We start from the raw sequence: 14,717 nt of genomic DNA on the forward strand, positions 1-14,717 counted from the left end.
AAACCTAAATGTTGATAACCCGCATTTTCCTTTATAAATTTACAATACTCAGAACAAACATTCCTTAATTCATGAAAATTTCAAAAGAGGCAATTATCAAATTAAATGTGAAAAACAGCATGAAACACCTTAAATATCTGATTTAAATAAAAATTGACTTAAATAAAATTTAAAATTTTATTGACTTTTATTTAAATAAATTAAGCAGGACTTGAACTCGTCACCCTGAGGTGAACTCAAGAGATAGATGCTTAACCAACTAAGCCACCTAGGCACTCCCCATTTAGGTATTTTAAATAATTTACATTTTAATCCTTTTTTAAAGAATTTTGTTTATTCATGATAGACACAGAGGCAGAGACATAGGCCTCTCAGTCTCCTCCCTACAGGGAGCCTGATGCAGAAACTTGATCCCAGAACCCCAGGATCACACCCTGAGCCAAAGGCAGACAGACACTCAACCACTGAGTCACTCAGACATCCCTAATCCTACTTTGTAAAAAGCAGTTATATTAAGAAATGTTAAAAGTAAAGGACAGTATATGGCTACTTTACCAAAAAACCATCTAACCAACAAAGACACAAAACTTACAATGATTTAAAGAAAGGAAAACTTTACTACCCAAATCACAGCCAACAAGTAGTCTGGGTTTTAAATTTATTTTCTTAAGACAGGAATTATTTCAATATGTATTTCAATGGAATTCTTTGTATATACAGTTCTAATTGGAGGATACAAAATAGCAAAATTGTTTTTTAAACATTTTATTTATTTACTTATTTCAGAGAGAGAGAGAGCTCATGAGAGGGAACACAAGCAGAAGGAAGAGAGAGGGAGAGAAGCAGGTTCCCGCTAGGCAGGGAGCCTGATATGGGGCTCGATCTCAGGAACCACATGATTCCATAGCCACTTTAAGGTGACCACTACTATTTTTTATTCAAATTTTGCTAATTCAGGTAACCCAAATGGTTGGGAACCACTGATTATAGTAGGAAAGAGGACAAAAAGCATATCATCTAAAAACTTACTCTACAAATGGAAAACTTAAATCTGTGATCAACTTGAATCTATCCTTCAAAAAAGGCAAGGGTCCAATGTACAGAAACAATCTTCTAACAATGTGTAAAGTGAAAAATTAAAGACTCAATGAAAATAAATTTGAGACAGAAAATCACAAGGCTGATACAAACTCTTGAGCCACAATTATAGTGGAAATAATGAAAATTATATACAAGAATAATAATAAATGATTGATAAAGACTCAATGACTTCACTAGATACTAAAGGAGATTTAATTGTAAAACATATAAAAAGGTAACTTACTGTGAGAAAGAATAAAGTATTTATTTTGAGAAAGAACACGATATACGAGCTTTTAAAAGATGCTGATTTAGAGTTTTGGTGTGAACAGAACTGAATTATGAAACAAGTTCAGAACCTTAAGAGTTAGAAATCTTAATTTGCAATTTATCCATATGAAAGAGAGGCTTAAGAACACAAGATGGATATAAGAGGTGAGGGAGAAACAAATCTAAAGAATGACTAATTTGTGGGTTAAGAGATAGAAGAAACACCAGTAAAAGAAAACAGAGAAAGCAATTTTAGAGAGCACACAAAACCCACGTTGGAAGGAATATAAAAAAGAGTCAGTAATAACTGGAAACAAGGACACAGAGTTGATGTGAATAGCAACAGAAAAAAATTTTAACAAAACCAAATTTCAGATTATCAGACACACTTGCCTAAATGCTAGGAAAATAAGAAAAATTTTCTGAAAAGTGCATTATCACATACCATTTTAAAAGTCAAAACATAATGTCAATGTTCCCGAATACTAATATCTAAGTCCAATCACCAAGAACTTTTCCCCCAAAACAATTTATGTAGATTCCTTTAAGGCAGGCTGGCTTCTAATACAGGCAGCACCAAATAAACTTGAGTTCCAGCCCTTTCTGTGACACTCAGTACCCTTAAGGAAACCACTTTACTTCTCTTGACTCATATCCCCTGTGTATAGAATGAGGAAATAAATGAACTTGACTGAGTGATCACTCCCAATTCTTCAACACTTCTGTTCCTGTCAGAAACTATTGACAGAGCCTCTTACCATTTTAAGTATAACTATATCCCCATATTACCACCTCATTTTTTTTTACGTTATTTATTCACTTGAGAGAGATGAAGGAAGAGCACACATGCAGCTGGAGCAGCATAGGAAGACAGAGAGGCTCCCCCACTGATGCAGGACTCCAACCCTGAGATCATGACCTGAGCCTAAAGACAGACATTTAACTGACTGAACCACTCAAGTGGCCACCATCTCACTTTTATATACACATGCCAATCAACAAGCAACAATACACAATACAGCTTTGAATGCAGAAGTAACAAATAAAAGTCTCTGAAATATTAGTATCATCAAATCCCTGTGAATTTTATGGACAATGAGTGAGATCTTCATTCAGAGCTTTAATGAATTTTATTTTATTATTTTTTAATGAATTTTAAAATATAAATTTTCACAAACCTAAATTTCTGTAGCAACAAGGCGAATGAAAAGTAATAGATTAGTAGACAGTAGGTTAGAGCAAAAGAAGAAAAATCACAGAAATCATAGAAAAAAATTTAACAGATTAAAAAATAATTATTATCTAAAATGATAATCCTGAACTCCAAAAAACATTAATACCTTCTACTTGAGAAGTCAAGAAGATGTTCTGTACATTCAGATAATTTAATCCAGAAAGTGAAAAATAAATTACATGTTAATGTTTTAAAGTTGGATTATGGGTAAAATCCTTTGTGCAATATTGTTCTCAAAGAGATGGAAAAGGATATCATTATTTAAATGGTAGCTTTAAAAATATTTCATTCTATTCTATATTTGTCTGTGATTAAAAATAATAATTCTGTATATTTAAAAAGTATACACAGTACATACTATAGTACATATTTTTATCTTGTACCAAGAAACTATTCACTCTCCTATAACCTATAGTAATAAGAGACTAATCCATAAAAACAATTAGAGGTTAATTTTTTTTAAGATTTTATTTATTTATTCATGATAGACACAGAGAGAGAGAGAGGCAGAGACACAGGCAGATGGAGAAGCAGTCTCCATGCAGGGAGCCCGACATGGGACTTGATCCTGGGTCTCCAGGATCCCGTCCTGGGCTGAAGGGGGCACCAAACTGCTGAGCCACCCTGGCTGCCCTAGAGGTTAAATTTTATAGCTCTCCTTTTTTTCTTGTAATAAACCTTTTTTTATAGTCACTATTAAAATAAGCATTATGCAAAGCTAACAATAATAGCTCTTAGCACCAAATCCAAACACTAGTTACACTTAGTTCACTTATTCCATTTTTTAAATAGCCAGTTTGTTCAATGTACAATAATAGGTAACAAAGACAGAAAAGATTTCAGCTTCATCCTTAGAACTTTTAGTGGAGAAGAAAGACTAAGTTTGGATTTAAAAGTTTTACATTTTATGCCACTAAGACTAGATTTATTGATAAGTCTTGGAAAGACTGGGAAAAAAGGATATTAAAGTTGTTTACCTACCAATTGTTATTATACATGATTAAAAGATTATCAAAATTTTTAATGATTTTATTTATTCATGAAAGAGAGGGGAGAGGCAGAGACACAGGCAGCGGGATAAGAGAAGCAGGCTTCATGTGTGGAGCACGATGTGGGACTTGATCCCTGGACTCCTGGATCACGCCCTGAGCCAAAGGCAGACGTTCAAATGCTGAGCCACCCAGCTGTCCCAATAATCAAGTATTTTTAAAGAAAAGCTAACCTAATCTCCCTTTACCAAGTAAGAAATATAAGCCCATAACTTTCAGAAAAGGAACCTGACAGATCAAATTTATGTGAAATGAAAATTGAGTCCTAAAATTCTTCAAATGAACTTTACCGTAAGTCATCATGGAGAATAAAAATGAACTCTGTTAAAATGATACATTTAAAATTATAGAAATAACAGAGGGAATAAAATTTAAATACTGAATTGAAAAACATTATTAGTGATATTTGGGGTTTCTTGAAAACGACTGAATATTTCAAATACTAGATAATGCAAGTACCATGAAGACAGGGTAAAAACAAAAATTGGTAACTAAAATAAACATTGCTCACTAAATGCACCAAATTTAGAGTAATCCAGTTTTACTTCTCAAGAATCTGTTATAGGAATGCCTGGGTGGCTCAGCAGTTAAGCGCCTGCCTTAGGCTCAGGGCATGATCCTGGAGTCCCGGGATCGAGTCCCACATCAGGCTTCCTGCATGGAGCCTGCTTCTGCCTCTCCCTGCGTCTCTGCCTCTCTCTCTCTCTTTGGGTCTGTCATGAATAAATAAATAAAATATTTTTTAAAAATTATATAAAAAAGAATCTGTTACAACGTACTTATAATAAGTCACTACACAGACACCATGTAAACCAGCATTTTGGATTATAAATTAACTCTATGCAGCACAACCCAAGAGTCTTGTCTCACCTCCCAAGGAAATACCAAGACTGGCCAGAATTAGGATCTGCCTCCAAAGACTTTTGTAGATACTGAATAGCATAGCTTTCCTTGCTGGCTCTGTCTCCCAGTAAATCCACATTATGATGCATCCATCCTAGAATTAAAAAAATTATAAGCATTTACCCATCATTCAACTATTCTTCCAGCCTAAGAGTATCATAAAGAATACAAATAAAATATCCTTCCCATACATTTTCATTTTGGATCAAACTTACCCCAAATTTAAAACCACCAGAGATAACTACAGGAAAGTCTACTTCACGCAAAATGCTACAATTAAAGGTGGCTAGGGGTTCTTAAAGAACGGAGAGAAATTCAATTATTTTGGGCAATGCACTAACACTTCTTAAATTAGCAGTCATGGATTTTCCTTTTCTAAAATTAATTGAAAAAAATCCAACTTATAAACCAAAAATATAAAGAGGATTAATTTACTTTTTTTTGAAGGTTAAAAGAATGAGCAATCCAATGTTGATTTCTAAGGAATAATCAAAAAGATAGAGCACTTAAGTAATTTTCAAAACCCTTATGTAGACTGGTTATTTTCATTAACATCCTAAGTATATAATATTTGACCAAGAGTAAAAACAACAAACTCTCCGAAGCTATATGGAAAACTAAATGAAAAGTAAGTTCAAAGAGAATAAGAGCAGCACAGAGTGCCTTGCTAATAAACAGTTTTAGATCTACAAGGGTAGATACAATGGAAAAACTGGACTATGATCATACATATTAAATTCATATCTAAGACAAATAGAAACCAGTGTTTCAGTTTTGAGTATAATATATAAAATTACTTTTGCAAAAATACCAGTGGTAAAACTATGCCTACTTGCTTTAGGCATAGATAAGATTATAAAATGACATTATAAAGACCTACACATGACCAACAAATTTGATTAAAATTTATGAATTATTTGCTCAAAACCAAGTAGAAACATTGAAAAAAAATACAAACTCCGACCAATAGGGATCCCTGGGTGGCACAGCGGTTTGGCGCCTGCCTTTGGCCCAGGGCGCGATCCTGGAGACCCGGGATCGAATCCCACATCAGGCTCCCGGTGCATGGAGCTTGCTTCCCCCTCTGCCTATGTCTCTGCCTCTCTCTCTCTCTCTGTGTGACTATCATAAATAAATAAAAAATTTAAAACAAAACAAAACAAAAAACTCCAACCAATATATGAAACATAGATATGAAGATAAACTAACAATATGAATTATGAGGGAATTATTAACTATCCTTTAAGAAATAATCATATTAGCTTTACATTACCTTAGAACTGTATTTTCTTATTAAAAACATAAGATTATAAGAAATGCTGTAGAAAATACAGTGACATACCCTAGAATTTTTCATTCATATTGTGAATGAGCTTGTGAAAGCAAGCTTAGTAGCTATTAAGTGTGTGCAAGATGTGAATTTAATTAATTTCATAAAGCGCCAAGCACGTGGAAGTATTCAAATTTTCTTGAGAGATCAAGTACAAGAGAATAATATTGAGAATTTAAAAGGACTATCTGGGGCAGCCCGGGTGGCTCAGCAGTTTAGCACTGCCTTCAACCCAGGGGCCTGATCCTGGAGACCCAGGATCGAGTCCCACAGCAGGCTCCCTGCATGGAGCCTGCTTCTCCCTCTGCCTGTGTCTCTGCCCCTCTCTCTCTCCTCTCTTGAATAAATAAAATATTTTTTAGTAAGTAAGTAAGTAAATAAATAAATATCAATTATGGACAAAAAAAGAATATATATATATACACACACACACAAAAGAAGAAAAGGAATACAGTTAAAAATAAACATTTACAGTATAAAATATTTTACACTAACTCTCAAAAAATACACATTATCATTTATCTTAACACATGATTACAAATGAAAGTGACCATTACACAGAGATTCCAACTGCTCCCACCAGCCACTCAAAATTTTGTAATTAATGCAATCTATAATAGAAAATAAATTTTTATATACCTAACTGTTGTAAAACAATTGCTTTCACTTTTGCAGGCAGGTTTTCTGTCTGTAACAGTTGTTCATAAGCTTCTTTTGCAGAATGGTACTTCCTCTAAAGCAGAAAAGAAAATAGTCAAAGAAATACAAAATGACTTAAGTCTTTAAATAAAAATAAGGATTTTAATAAGGGATTGATGTCATGATTTCATTAACTTCAAATAATGAAATAGTAAGAAACTAAAACATATTAATATAAAAAATTAGTAGCATAGGATGATTTAGGTAATATAAAGTTTCTATAATTTATTAATGGAATATTTCTTCAACCTTGGACAACCATTTTGCAGAATAGATAACAGCTAATAAAATTAACCTTCAGTATAACAGGGTATCAATTTGACACTTTAAAAATCAGCTATATCCAAAAGTTAGAGAGTAAATTCAAACTTATACCTTATGTAGTAACATTCACAAAGCTGTACAAATATTCACTAGCAAATGTATCAATTAATGACTTTCAAAGATACAGATAACTTATGAAACAAATAGTCTTAAGTGCTACTATGTTTTACAGACTCTAAAACAAGGAAAGGTAGGTACCATTTCAATTTTACAAAATATGGATTTTTCTCTTGTAGAAAATATTCTTCTTGAAAAAATACAAAGAAATAACATTTTTAAAGACCCGACCCTTTAGTCAACTCTTCAGAACCCCTCTTCTTAGAGTTTTCTCTTTACCTTTGCTTAATAAATTTCTATCACTTTACTCACAAAAACAAAACAAAACAAAACAAAAAACCACAAACCTGACACTTCTTCCACAGTTATAATCTAAACAATCTTCATGATATTTAAGGTACAGGCAAATCTGTAAATGAATCCACTGCCCACTGTGCTCCCCAAAATGTACTAACAGTAAAACCTGCTATTACTATTATTGTGTTAATGTTTATACAAATCCTTCATAACAGGAAAAAGTCCAGAGAAAACTTCAAAGCATTATCTTTTCTTAACTTAAATTCAATTAATTAACGTATAATTTATTATTAGCTTCAGAGGTAGAGTTTAGTGATTCATTGGTTAGAGCATTCTTTTTAATGTACTTAGGAAAAGCAATTAGTCATTTTGTAGGGATACTAAAAGGATGAAACAGTCATTTTCAAGGATTTGTATTAAATGTGTAGAGTAATATGGTTATCAAAAAATGTATATATTGCAGCTAGTAACTTTAAGGGTCTTTTCGTAACCAAATGTGACCAAATACAGTAATCTCAAGAATGAAAAAAAAAAACCTCAGTTTTTATTTTTATCATATATGCACCTACAGATATATATAAGCACACCAAATTTAAACATCGACACCATCTCCACATCCTCAAAAATGCCCATACATACAAGGATAAACACTTCCCCAAGCATAAACAAAATCAAATTTAGCAGTTACTAGGATACAAAATTAATGATCAAGTATCATTTGTATGTTATACATTAATAAGGAATAATCTAAAAATCAAATTCAGAAAATAATTCTAAAGTAACACAAAAAAGAAAAAATATTTGGAATAAATTTACCAAGAATGTAAAAGACTTGTATAATACACCACCACAGTTTGTTTTTTTTTGAGTTTTTTTTTTTTCCTTTAAATTCATGAGACACACAGAGAGAGAGGCAGAGACACAGACAGAAGGAGAAGCAGGCTCCCTGTGGGGAGCCCTATGCAGGACTGGATCCCAGATCCCCAGGATCACAACCTGAACCAAAGGCAGATGCTTAACTACTGAGCCACCCAGGTGCCAACACATTATCAATTAATCTGTCAATGGTTGTTTTCCCATTTTGACTATTTGAATAATGCTGTGAAACACAATATTGCTAACATCTCTTTGGAATCTTGATTTTTAATTCTTTTGGATACTCAGAAGAATTATTGGATCCCACGGTAGTTTTAATTTTTTGAAGAAATCTTACATACTGATTTTAATAGTATTTACATCATTTTTGACTTCCCACTAACAGCATACCAAGATTCCAATTTCTCTACATCCTTGGCAACATTTGCTGTCTTTTCATTATTGATTATACCTGTCTAGAGAAGTTTAAGTGATACCTCGCTGGTTTGACTTAAATTTCTCTAATGATTAGTGAGGGACATTAAGCATTATTTCATACACCTGTTGGCCATTTACATGTCTTCCTTGGAGAACTTTCTATGCAAACATATAACCCGTTATGAAATTCAGTTATTAAATTTTTTTCTATTGAGTTATTGAGTCTTTTGTATTTGGAAGATCAATCCTTTACTATATTAATGGGTTTCAAATACTTTCATTGTGAGCTATGTTTTCACTCTTTGTATTCTTTTACTGTGTATAAGCATTTTAAAATTCATTTATTTGAGAGACTTTATTAGAAATCTATACACCAATTTTGAATTCATTAAAAAAACCCCGCAGAAGGGACTTAAAACGTGTACAGACAATTCAATAGTATTAAATTTCCCAATAATAAACATGGATGCTTTTTATTTGCTTTTCTTCTTAAATCAATGTCTTGTACTTTTCAGTAAACAAGTCTCTCATTCTCTTAAGTTTATTTACTAAGTACTTTACCACTTAGGGTTCTATTTACATAAGACATTATGCTAAGCAAAATAAACCATAGACAAATATTATGATTACAGTTGTATTAGGTATACAAAATAGTGAAATTCATGGACTCAAAAAGTGGAATGATGGTTGACAAGGAGGTAATACAGATTTACATATCAATGGAAAGACAAGGGGAAGGAAGAAGGTAAGGAGTGAAGGAAGAAAGGAAGGACGGAAAAGGAAAAAAGGAAAAAAGAAAGAAAAATAAACTTAAAATGAATACAAGTCCTACGTGTAAGAAATAGAACTATAAGCTTTTAGAAGAAAAGAGAATAAAATGTCTTTGTGACTTTGGATTTTATATTTATATTTTATATATATGCAAAACCATAAGCAATAGAGATAAGCTGAACATCACTAAAAGGTTTATAACTTTGTACATGAAGAGATCCTATGAAGACAATACAAATCCCAGAAGGTATTGAAAACACACAGAATGGGAGAAAATATTTGCAATAATATATCTCATAATAGGTCAATATTTAAGGGACCTAAAGAACTTTTAACAAGTCAACAACTCTAACAACAACAACAAAAAACCACCCCCATAATTCAATTACAAATGATCAGAGGACTGGAATAAACATTTCTCCTACAGATATGCACATGTCCAATAAGCACATGAATACCCATCAAAACCACTAGCTAACAAGGTAAGGCAAATTAGTATTACAATAAAATATAATTTTAAAACTTATGCAGAGTAAAAATATAGAAAATGCTAGAAATGATGTGGAGAAATACAAACCCTGTGTAAGACTGCATGCTGTGTGTGTGAAAATGTAAGATGGTGTAATCACTGTGTCTTCTCAAAAAAAATTAATCATAAAAGGACTTTATGATTCAGCAATTCTAGCAAGTATGTACCCAAAAGCATTCAAAATAGTGTCTTAGATATCTGAACAACCAACCTTTATGGCAGCATTACTTACAACTGCTACAAGTTAGAAACAACCCAAGGGTTCACTCACAGAGGAATGGAAACCAAATACATTATTCATTCACTCATAAATACTAATGAAGTTCTGGATACCTGCTAGACAAGAGATGACACAGATGGTAATGTAAATGAAACAAGTAAGGCACAAAAGGACAAATACTGCATGATTCTGTTTGTAGGAAGTATTTAGAATACAAAAGTTCAAAGATATATAGGGTAAAATGAAGGTTCCAAGAGACTAGGGTAAAGGAATGAACTAAAACGGAATATATGGTCAGTTCTATTGATGCAGGAAAAAAAAAAATGTAAGAATTCAACATCTTCTGACAAAATTCAAAACCATTTCATAGAATTCAGTATCGTTTCATGATAAAAACGATAAAAGAATTAGGAATACAGGGAAATTATCTCAAACTGATAAAGAAGGGCATTTATGAAAGGCCAAAGGAATTACATAGCCTCATTCATAACTGCCATAATTTGGAAGCAACTGTGGTCCCTCCAAATGAAATATTATATAGTATTATCTTTATGTGGAGATATGACAAATATATATTTAAGAATCTTATGAACTACTTAAAAAAATCATAAATGTGTCTACAGTTTAAAGATATAAGAAGTGGACTAGATAAGAATCCCATTAATAGTTAATCCATTTGACAAAATAGGCATTGGGAGTCAGCACTGTCTTTTATTCCAGCTTCTTTCAGATCTTTTGAGTTTCAAACCTCTATCTTAATTATGCTTTTAGTTGCTGACACTCTGACTGGAATGTGTATACCACTCATGTATACATACTTAAATACATCTCATTCTCTTAAACCTACTATATTCTTAGTGGTTTATTTTTTTCCAGAGCATATTTCATATAGGTCCTGCTCAAAGGAGCTTTAACTAATCATATTACACAATTTAATAATGGATATACTCTAATTTTTCAAAGACTCAAATGGGAAAACTCGTATCTTTATTGATTACTCAGTTTTTTTTTTTAAGATTTTATTTATTTATTCATGAGAACACACAGAGAGGACTGAGAGAGAGGCAGAGACACAGGCAGAGGCAGAAGCAGGCTACATGCAGGGAGCCCGACATGAGACTCAATCCTGGGTCTCCAGGATCACAACCTGGGCCGAAGGTGGTGCTAAACCACTGAGCCACCAGGGCTGCCCTGATTACTCAGTTTTAATATCTGTTCTTTTCAAATTTTTTTTTTTTTTTTTTTTTTTATGACAGTCACACAGAGACAGAGAGAGAGAGGCAGAGACACAGGCAGAGGGAGAAGCAGGCTCCATGCACCGGGAGCCTGATGTGGGATTCGATCCCGGGTCTCCAGGATTGCGCCCTGGGCCAAAGGCAGGCGCCAAACCACTGTGCCACCCAGGGATCCCTGTTCTTTTCATTCTTTGAAAACTACACTGATATTAAGGTAGTTTTAATACTTAAACATGCACAAATGATTATGAGATTGAATGTACTTAAAATCAACTCCATATATACAGGATAAAAAAAAAATCAATAGCCAATGGAAAAAAACCCTGCATTTTTCAAAGGTTCAGTTGGGAGGTAAACATTTTTATCTATGCCAATCACATAAGAAGGTTGCCAATTCTTGGGGATCCCTGAGTGGCTCAGCAGTTTAGTGCCTGCCTTTGACTCAGGGCGTGATCCTGGGGTCCCGGGATTGAGTGCCGCATCAGGCTCCCTGCATGGAGCCTGCTTCTCCCTCTGCCTGTGTCTCTGCCACTCTCTCTCTCTCTCTCTGTGTGTGCCTCTCATGAATAAATAAAATATTTTTAAAAAAGCTTCTGTACAGTGAAGGAAACCATCAACAAAACTAAAAGGCAACCTACAGAATGGGAGAAGGTATCTGAAAATGACACTACCTAATAAAGGGCTAGTATCCAAGATGTATATAGACAAGTTCTCAAACTCAACACATTAAAAAAAAAAACAAAAAACCACAAACTCAACACAAACACAAATAATCTAGTCAAGAAATAGAAAACATGGGGATCCCTGGGTGGCTCAGTAGTTTGGCGCCTGCCTTTGGCCCAGGGCGCGATCCTGGAGTCCCAGGATCAAGTCCCGCGTCAGGCTCCCATCATGGAGCCTGCTTCTCCCTCTGCTTGTGTCTCTGCCTCTCTCTCTCTCTATGTCTATCATAAATAAAAAAATAAATCTTAAAAAAAAAAAAGAAATAGAAAACATGAACACACATTTCTCCAAAGAAGACATCCAGATGGCCAATAAACACAGAGATGCTCAACATTACACCCTGAGCCAAAGGTAGACACTCAGCTGCTGAGCCACCCACGTGTCCCTGCATAATCTCTACTCTTTATTTTATACCTAGACTAAAAATAAACTAGAACTCACACATTTTTACTAGATGGAGCAAATTTTTTTCCTTCCTGAGAAGACACTGTATGTATGTTCTATCACATAACTAAATACAATCATAATTATTCAGCCACTCATATTCTGGAAAAATTCTACACTTTTTAAAAAAGAGGATACACATCCAGTGTGAAGCCTAATCTGGGACTTGAACTCACAATCCTGAGATCAATTCTTCAGCTGGGATCAAGAGTCTGACAGTTAGGGAGTCTAGGTGGCATAAATAGTTAACTGTTTGCCTTCCACTCCGGTTATGATCCCAGAGTACTGGGACCAAGCCTAAACTGAGTTGGGCTCCCTGCTTATTAGCAGGAAGTCTGCTTCTCCCTCTCCTTTTATTTATTTGAGAGAGAAATAGAGAGAAAGCACATGAGCAGGGTGAGAGGCAGAAAGAGAAAGAAAGAGAGAATCTCGAGTTGACTCTACACTGAGCACAGAGCCCCCATTCAGGGCTCAATCCCACAACTCTGAGATCATGACTTACCCAGAAATCAAGAGTTGGCACCCCAATAAATAAATTTAAAAAAATTAAAAGAGTCTGACCAACTAAAGCCACTTAGGCTCCCACAAACTTTTTTTTTTTCAGCCTCCTTCAAATTCCTGATTTTTATCATGGACTATAAATACATGTTAATGCAACAACCAAATAAAATCTGCCATACATAATAGTCTTTTTTTTTTTTTAAGATTTAATTTATTTGTTCATGAGAGACACAGAGAGAGGCAAAGACACAGGCAGAGGGAGAAGCAGGCTCCATGCAGAGAGCCCGATGTGGGACTCGATCCCAGGACTCCAGGATCACACCCCGGGCTGAAGGCAGGCGCTAACTGCTGAGCCACCCAGGGATTCCCCAAAAATCTACCATACATAAAACATCCTAAAATTAGACTGAAATAGTTGAAAATACCTTGAAGTAATGGTAATATACATATCAAAGTTGACTATACTGTGCATTACAAATAATAATATATTTAAAAGGTATTTCTTTTTTTTTTTTAAAGTTTTTATTTATTTATTCATGATAGACAGAGAGAGAGAGAGGCAGAGACACAGGCAGAGGGAGAAGCAGGCATCATACAAAGAGCCTGACGTGGGACTCGATCCAGGGTCTCCAGGATCACACCCTGGGCTGCAGGCAGCACTAAACCGCTGCGCCACCGGGGCTGCCCAAAAGGTATTTCAATATTACTTAAAAACATCTAAGTAAGACAACATCTTATTATAAATATCTACAAGCAAAATTAACAAGTCCAGAAACAACAGATGTTGGCAAGGATGCAGAAAAAGGGTACTGTCTTGCACTGCTGGTAGGAATAGAAGCTGGTGCAGCCACTCTGGAACAGTATTTAAGTTCCTCAAAAATTTGAAAATAGAGCTACCCTATGACCCAGCAATTGTACTACTAGGTATTTACTCTGTAGTGATCTGCTGGGACACTTGCACCCCAATGTGTATAGCAGGAATGTCCCCAATAGCCAAACTACGGAAAGAGCCCAAATGTCCACTAACAGATGAATGGATAAAGAGGATGTGAGGGATCCCTGGGTGGCGCAGCAGTTTGGAGCCTGCCTTTGGCCCAGGGCGCGATCCTGGAGACCCGGGATCGAATCCCACGTCGGGCTCCCGGTGCATGGAGCCTGCTTCTCCCTCTGCCTATGTCTCTGCCTCTCTCTCTCTCTCTCTGTGACTATCATAAATAAATTAAAATTTAGAAAAAAAAAAAAAAAAGAGGATGTGATATATGGAATACTACTCAGCCATCAAAAAAATGGTACTTTGCCATTTGCAACGTTTTGGAATGAACCAGAGGGTATTATCACTAAGCAAAATAAGTCAGTCAGAGAAAGACCATTTGATTTTATTCAGATGTAGAGTTTAAGAAACAAAACAGAGAGGCATAGGGGAACAGAGGGAGACATGAGACCAAATCCAAGAGGTAGACAAACCACTCTTAACTCTAGGAAACAAACTGATGGTCGCTGGAGAGGAGGTAGGTGGGGGGATGGGGTAACTGGGTGATAAGCATGAAGGAGGGCCCATGATATAATGAGGTATTATATGCAACTGACCAATCACTGAACTCTACCTCTGAAACTAATAATACGCTATACGTTAATTAACTGAATTTAAGTAAAAATAAATATCCACAAACATTTTGAAAAATAAATTAAACATTAATATCATGAGAGCGGAAAGCTTCTCAAGTATAGGCATTTCTTTTTTAAGATTTTATTTATTTA

At 34.7% G+C, this 14,717-nt stretch overlaps 1 protein-coding gene across 13 annotated transcripts in view; it reads right to left on the bottom strand.

Annotated features, from left to right (window-relative positions):
• LOC140629027 (lysine-specific demethylase 6A-like) overlaps positions 1 to 14,717 on the bottom strand; it is a 154,467-nt gene that overhangs the window by 54,175 nt on the left and 85,575 nt on the right. For all 13 annotated transcript variants that reach the window (XR_012026901.1, XR_012026900.1, XM_072818424.1 and 10 more), the window contains 2 exons: positions 6,506 to 6,599; positions 4,504 to 4,630 (listed from right to left, as the gene is read on the bottom strand). Coding sequence is in view for 11 of the 13 variants with exons in the window: in XM_072818424.1 (XP_072674525.1) it covers positions 4,504 to 4,630; positions 6,506 to 6,599 (221 nt within the window). In the remaining 2 variants the exon portion in view is untranslated. The remainder of the gene's footprint in view (positions 1 to 4,503; positions 4,631 to 6,505; positions 6,600 to 14,717) is intronic.

This window comes from Canis lupus, chromosome Y (genome assembly GCF_048164855.1).
Source record: "Canis lupus baileyi chromosome Y, mCanLup2.hap1, whole genome shotgun sequence".
NCBI classification, from domain to species: Eukaryota; Metazoa; Chordata; class Mammalia; order Carnivora; family Canidae; genus Canis; species Canis lupus.